The sequence below is a fragment of the Centruroides sculpturatus genome, unplaced genomic scaffold (assembly GCF_000671375.1).
Source record: "Centruroides sculpturatus isolate CEXI.00-Female unplaced genomic scaffold, Cexi_2.0 scaffold123, whole genome shotgun sequence".
Classification (NCBI taxonomy): Eukaryota; Metazoa; Arthropoda; class Arachnida; order Scorpiones; family Buthidae; genus Centruroides; species Centruroides sculpturatus.
In genome coordinates this window covers 858,974-866,540 of record NW_019384538.1, presented here as the reverse complement: position 1 = coordinate 866,540, position 7,567 = coordinate 858,974, and the positions used below count along the sequence as shown (strand labels likewise).

The 7,567-nt window shown below is 25.8% G+C and overlaps 2 protein-coding genes across 6 annotated transcripts in view; both read right to left on the bottom strand.

The window, feature by feature from the left end:
- LOC111623317 overlaps positions 1-1,406 on the bottom strand; it is an 11,059-nt gene extending 9,653 nt beyond the window's left edge. Inside the window, exons 1-3 of one of the 3 annotated variants that reach the window (XM_023365853.1) lie at positions 1,218-1,406; positions 751-806; positions 403-474 (exon numbers count right to left, since the gene is read on the bottom strand). In XM_023365853.1, the coding sequence (XP_023221621.1) occupies positions 403-474; positions 751-806; positions 1,218-1,341 (252 nt within the window). In that variant the 5' untranslated portion in view covers positions 1,342-1,406. The remainder of the gene's footprint in view (positions 1-402; positions 475-750; positions 807-1,217) is intronic. The other 2 variants (XM_023365852.1, XM_023365855.1) reach the window with 2 other exon arrangements.
- Positions 1,407-4,659: 3,253 nt separating this feature from the next.
- Positions 4,660-7,567, bottom strand: part of LOC111623316 — a 15,022-nt gene continuing 12,114 nt past the window's right edge. Inside the window, exons 4-8 of one of the 3 annotated variants that reach the window (XM_023365851.1) lie at positions 6,649-6,684; positions 5,201-5,263; positions 5,081-5,131; positions 4,944-4,997; positions 4,660-4,848 (exon numbers count right to left, since the gene is read on the bottom strand). In XM_023365851.1, coding sequence (XP_023221619.1) covers positions 4,771-4,848; positions 4,944-4,997; positions 5,081-5,131; positions 5,201-5,263; positions 6,649-6,684 — 282 coding nt within the window. In that variant the 3' untranslated portion in view covers positions 4,660-4,770. The remainder of the gene's footprint in view (positions 4,849-4,943; positions 4,998-5,080; positions 5,132-5,200; positions 5,264-6,648; positions 6,685-7,567) is intronic. The other 2 variants (XM_023365850.1, XM_023365848.1) reach the window with 2 other exon arrangements.

The following is a 7,567-nucleotide window of genomic DNA, read 5'->3' as shown; positions in this document are numbered from 1 at the left end:
ACTCAATTTCATATTTATTTTCACATTTTCACTTCGCGGTCCTTCTCTGTTCTTTTTCCGTTATTTACACGTGTAGGTCATTTCATTGTTATCCACATTTGATATCATCATTTATCACATACTGCCATGATGCTCTTGTCTGTCCGCTACAGCTGTCAAGAATTAACGCGATTGGCGAAGCGTAGTGACAGTGGACCAATAGAGAGTAGAGTGCGCGATCCTTGCCATAATGCGATTTGCGCTCCAATTTTCGTACGTGAGTTAATCAAGCCGAATAGTTTGGCCGAATATTCGGCTATTCGGCCACGCTCCTGGCCGAATATTCGGTATTCGGCCTGAGGCCGAATATACTATTCGTTGCATCACTAGTTATAAAGATTAAATTAATTGACAAAAACTTACCAGAAACCAAATATTGTAGCTATCATTTAATGTTTCTGCGCAACATTTTTTCATTTGTGTATCCATAAGAAGCTAAAAATAATAATTAAAGAAATAAACACATGAAAAAAAATCTATTTTACTTGAAAATTAATATAGTATGCTATTTTATGCCTTATATCAGTTTAATATTTTTAAATTAAAAAATAAATATTTATTTTAAAAATATACACAATGTGTTAATTTAACACAACTAACGCTTTAAAATAATAAATTATTTTTTCTTTTATTAATTTACTAATGAATTTGTAGAATTTATAATTATTATTGAAAGGAAGAAACAAAAATAATTGTCAAAAATTCACTCACTTTTATATATGTACGATTTAAACCGTCCATACAATCAAAACAAAAGTTTTCAAGATCTATGAACAAAAACTATATAAAAATCTAATGTAATATTAGTTTAGTTTCTTATATTATTTTTTAGTGTAATTATATTTTCTTTCCATTAAATACAACTCGTTACAATATAATTATATATAATAGAATTCGTCCTTATTTTTATTACGTTTTCTTATTATAAAAATAAAAATTATAATTTCAAATTTCCATTCGATTATTAATTATTTATTTAATTAATTAAGCTCGGTCTTATAAATTAGAAGAAAATTATTCGAAAAGTAAATCTAATTTTAAACAAAAATGTTTAATTTTTATTTATAGTTCTATTATTTTTAATTGTATTAAAGATATCAACAAAACCGGTTATCACAACATATAGGACTATTATAAAATATATACAGTTTATATATTTATAGTAAGCAATAACTTACCAAAATTGTTTACCTCTATATCGTTCTTCCGTTTACTATTAAAACTGTAGCCAATTTCTCGTCCCAACGTTAAAAAAATGCAGCATAGAGCTACGAGAAAAATAAAAAAAATTCGCGTATTCATAGTTACGTATGAACTAGGAAACAAAACTTTTACTTCACTTTCGAATTAATATATCAGTGCTATTTCACAACGGTTAAGCAACTGATAGCAATGATGATTCATGATCAAGTTTGTTGTATTGAAGTGAAGCAATACCCTTCGTACGTGCTGATATCTTTTCTAAAACGTTATTAACTGTCTTAAGAGTATTACAGGTTGTTTTATCGATCTTCGTTCAGAGTCACGACTAAAAAACCAGTTTTTATATTTTTCTTATTTATTATTTGAATATTAAATCGAAAAATGTATCAATATAAAATTGCATAATTTAATATCAATGCATTAATTTTTTTTTCTTTTTTTGATATACCGTATCAACTAAATAAAGATAACTAATGAAAACTTGCCATGTGTCTTCAAAATATACTGTAAAATTAGTGTTTAATAAATCAATGAACTAATGTATAAACTTAATTTATAGTTTATTTTGAAAGTGTTTTTTTTTTCATTTACTACGACATTGCTCAATTTTTTTTCTATATGACGAAAGTTTTTTTTCATGGCAATGTTATTAGAAAAAAATGTAAAATATTATTATGTGCTAACATGTAGACAATTTAATACACCAGAAATTTCTTTAGTTTGTAAAAAAAGAAAGAAAAATCTATAAGTTGCATGCAGCTTACAGATTTTTCTTTCTTTTTTCAGTTACGTTCTTGAAAATAACATTTAATTAGATAAGTGTGGACAAATTAGTTCAAGTCGTAAGTTCATATCAATCAATTCTGATTGATCAAAATCGTATTTTACTAATTTTTGTTTATAAATTTCTTTCTTTATAAATTATATATTTACAAAAGGAAACGTCACAAGACAATTAATATCCTTTCCCGAAAATAACGCCCGTAATAAAGGATTTAATATACAAATAAAGAAAAAAATCCAGCGACGATTTGCTTAACTTTCTTGGCAACATTTGGTGGCACCATCTGTTATGATATTTTATTTTAAAAAACATTTTATATTTTTAACTGTTATAAAATTGCAAAAAGCTTAATTTTGAGAGTAGGAATGTGTTTTATAAAAAAAAAATTGTAAATGTTAATAACGAGTAAAATCGTTATTAAGTCCGACCCTACTACAGATATAATATACGATCCCCTGTATCTCCCTACCTCATCGATCTTAAATTAATAATCAACATTTAATAGCATCAATCATCCTAATACACAAACCTCCTTGCAAAATTTCAGGAATTTTCGACAAAAAGCACGGGTTGTTAAGCTTCGAAGAGGGTGAACAAAATCGTGCTCCACACACTAACATCCATACATACAGAAAATTTCCCGAAGTTCACATTGTAAATAGAATAGACTAATAGAGAAAGGATCTGAAAGAAATGACAAGCCTAAAAGATGGGTAAAAAAACAAGTTCGGATACGAGTAACGCTTAGCGGTACTCTTAGATACAGCCAATCAAGACGATGGAAGTATTTATATAAAAGTAAACGATCAAAGTATTTGGGACGTTCGGTAAAACTGGAAATTCTCAATCTGGATCTAGCAACATTAACATTAGGGGTAAAAGTTTATTTACAATAAGAAAAATTTTACCTGATTCTTTTAATATTTTTTTCTAAATGGGATGAGGCAACCATAGTACAGACAATGTAACATAAGAACTAGAAATTAAAAAATTCGAAATCACCAAGTTTAATTTTACAGATTTTTAACAAAAATTTCCTAATAGATGGTGCTACAGACAATTTTAATTTTGTGTTAATATGACTCAATGGTTTTCATCAGGAACATTAAACAATTCGTCTGCGATTTTTTAAATTACTGAATAGTTATTATTTTGATTTATACAATTTACTATTATTATTATATTTAAATTACTTAAAAATAAAAATAAATAATTAATTTTGATATCCAAAATGTTGGTATGCAACTTTGTATTTGTTTTGCATCAATTAATCTTTTAAATTGTTTGAAGAAAATATTTTCTTAATTTTTTCTTTTACATTTTCTAAATTTTTACTAAAATATTAGAAAATCTTTACACTTAAAGCATTTGAAATCTTAATTTATAAATGTAATTTTGTTCACCTAAAATTAAATTAACACAGAAAAAACTCATTTAACACATTTTTATTAAACGAAAACCAACTGAAATTGTTAATTTTAATTACAGATTAAGAATTGTCATTATTTTATATTTAAAAATTAAATGAAATNTGTTTTTTAAAAAAAAATTGTAAATGTTAATAACGAGTAAAATCGTTATTAAGTCCGACCCTACTACAGATATAATATACGATCCCCTGTATCTCCCTACCTCATCGATCTTAAATTAATAATCAACATTTAATAGCATCAATCATCCTAATACACAAACCTCCTTGCAAAATTTCAGGAATTTTCGACAAAAAGCACGGGTTGTTAAGCTTCGAAGAGGGTGAACAAAATCGTGCTCCACACACTAACATCCATACATACAGAAAATTTCCCGAAGTTCACATTGTAAATAGAATAGACTAATAGAGAAAGGATCTGAAAGAAATGACAAGCCTAAAAGATGGGTAAAAAAACAAGTTCGGATACGAGTAACGCTTAGCGGTACTCTTAGATACAGCCAATCAAGACGATGGAAGTATTTATATAAAAGTAAACGATCAAAGTATTTGGGACGTTCGGTAAAACTGGAAATTCTCAATCTGGATCTAGCAACATTAACATTAGGGGTAAAAGTTTATTTACAATAAGAAAAATTTTACCTGATTCTTTTAATATTTTTTTCTAAATGGGATGAGGCAACCATAGTACAGACAATGTAACATAAGAACTAGAAATTAAAAAATTCGAAATCACCAAGTTTAATTTTACAGATTTTTAACAAAAATTTCCTAATAGATGGTGCTACAGACAATTTTAATTTTGTGTTAATATGACTCAATGGTTTTCATCAGGAACATTAAACAATTCGTCTGCGATTTTTTAAATTACTGAATAGTTATTATTTTGATTTATACAATTTACTATTATTATTATATTTAAATTACTTAAAAATAAAAATAAATAATTAATTTTGATATCCAAAATGTTGGTATGCAACTTTGTATTTGTTTTGCATCAATTAATCTTTTAAATTGTTTGAAGAAAATATTTTCTTAATTTTTTCTTTTACATTTTCTAAATTTTTACTAAAATATTAGAAAATCTTTACACTTAAAGCATTTGAAATCTTAATTTATAAATGTGATTTTGTTCACCTAAAATTAAATTAACACAGAAAAAACTCATTTAAAACATTTTTATTAAACGAAAACCAACTGAAATTGTTAATTTTAATTACAGATTAAGAATTGTCATTATTTTATATTTAAAAATTAAATGAAATATTAATTTATAGAATATAAATTTATGATATGTATATGCTGATTTCTCTTCTTAGTGTACCCTGCTTGCCTTACACATCGGGTCCAAATTTTTATCAGTGTTAACTTTACATTGTTCTTTGAAAGCTTTCTGAAATATGATTAAGAAATGCAAATTAATTGATAAAAATAAAGAATTTCAATGCGCAATTATTAAAGATTAAGGAAAATAAAATGCGAACTTACACCATACGACTGTAGAAAAGAATCATAACATTCCTCAGCAGTTTTTGGTCGGGGCTATAAAAATAAAGATTTTATAAATTGTTCTGTTGACTTAAATATTTAAATTTCGCATAAATAATTTAATTTTAAAATCTTACATCTATTCTATCCATCATATCTTTCTCAAATTGTAAAGAGTTGGGGAATATCTACAAGAAAAATTTTTTAATAAAATTAATATTAACTTTAAAGGACATTAAAAAAAATGTCATTCTTACTTTTCTCAAATAATCTAAAATTCTGCATCTAAATCCAGTTTTATAAATGCAATGCTGAATTTCCTATAAATTAAGAAAATAGTTTAAAAAATAAGCATAATAAAGTAATAATAAATATTTTATTATTACTTTACTCTTACATAAAGAAATAAAAAATATTTAGTAATAAAAGTACTTTTTCGAATGAATAATAACATATCAGTTAAATTCACATCATTTAAAGCAAATATTGTTTAAATTCTCTAAAAAAATTACATTCATTGTTTTCATCGTTTGGGAGTTATTTCATCTATTTCTTTTTGAAGGTATAATAAAACAAGGTGGAGAAAAATTAGTATGTAAGACTGACATAAACGAAACCAGATGTGTAAAGCTTCGGGACACGAGACCCCGATTAACTGTATACGAACTTCCGATTTCCAGTGAAAGTTATGTTATTTCAATTCAAAATTTCGATAGGTGTTAGATAGATAACCGACACGATTCTATTGTTAGAAGAAAAGTACGAAATACAGGGACAAGACACTACTAATTTGAGGTGGAGAGCATATATTTTTTTTAGTTAAATGATTTTTAAGAAATAAATTATTCGTTTAGTGAGATTGAATTTAAATTGTTTAAATAGATTTTCTTTGCTATACACTTTATTTAGTTTATATATATATATATATATATATATATCTTATAAAACTGATTATATAGATAGAATACTTGATAGTGGTGTCAAGTCTTATGACATTCTGAAGTCAATGCATAAATACCAAACACACTGTTTTATTTTATATTTGTTTCTTTGGAAATACGATTTTGCTACTTAGAGATGAAACTGATGACCAATTTTAAAGATTTCATATGTTTTACTAGTAACATCAGTTAAAACTACCGAATAAATTTACAAATTGGCGCCGCCATTTGTAATAAATAGAGAGATCTGGAACAGTTTAGGTTTTGTAATGTATGCAATTGGTTTATAATAATTATATTCACTGAAGGGGAGCCAACAATTCGAGAAGTTGCCTGGATATTGATATGAATTGTTTGGAATATTGTATATTTAATAAAGGCTCGAATAACCGATTGAGTCATAAAATCAGTTTACTGAATTACGTTAACGCAAATATTTAAACACTTTTGTCGTGTTTGTGTGTTATTGGTGTACTGTACGTGTCTGTGTTAAAACATTCTTGACTATATTACGTACAAAATATTCAATACTGATGCTTTCTGTAGTGCAATGATTGTAGACTTTTATGTTAGGGTATAATGGTACAAAACCTGTGATATTATCATTATTTATAAATTTTTTATTATTATTTATTTTGTTGATTTTAATATTTTGCACTTATTTTGCTCAAAATTAGACCTATATTTAATATTTAAATTATAAAATAACTATGGAATTCAAAATAAAATATTATTTATAATGTCTAAATTTATATAAAACTTACTTTGATAGTCTGCCTACTCAAGCAAAAGTGGAATGTCTAAAAAAAATTAAATTATGATTAAGAAATATTTATTCTTCAATTTATTATAACAATTTAATTATGAAACATTACATTAAATATATTTAATATTTAATATTAGAGAATTATTTATCATAAATGTTAATTCAGATATTTAAGAGTGCGCTAAAACATCAAGACTATAAGACTTTAAGTGAATTTCATATTAATAAAGTAAAATGAAACTTTTATGATAATTATTCTATACTGTATATGTTTATATCGTTAAAAAAAAAATTGGGATAGATTCGAGGGATCGAAACTGTGAGTTAAGTGTCGGTGAGGTCGGAAAGGTTAGTGACCGCTGTAATGTATAAATATATATAAAATATCCTATTAACATTAACCAAAGTCTATTAACCGAGATGCTATATTTTCAAATGCATTAAAACTATCTTAAAATATACTTCGATTAATTGACTTTTGGGCCACCGTGTGATTATATAAATTATTTTAAGATGGTTTAGTATTGTTCTAAAATTAAGTATTTTTCAACTCGTAGTATAAAATATATACTTATACATTTTATAATTACAGTACTGAACTACAGTAACATAATTATACTTGTACAGTAGATCCCCCTATAAGACGTGTTCCTGTAATTACGATTACTATAAGACGGCGAAAAAATTGTGGCGGTATCCGTAAACAACGGTAAAAAACTCCTATAATTACGTAAAACGTCATCGGGCAGCCGAACTACTTTCCGCCGTCCAGCGCCACGCTACGGACAGTTTAGGCGGGTAAATTGAGTTTAGTATCGTCTGTACATATAATTATATATAAATTATATATAAATTAGGTACTGTATATATAATTATATATTAACTTAATTTATTGTAACTTTATTATAAATAATTAT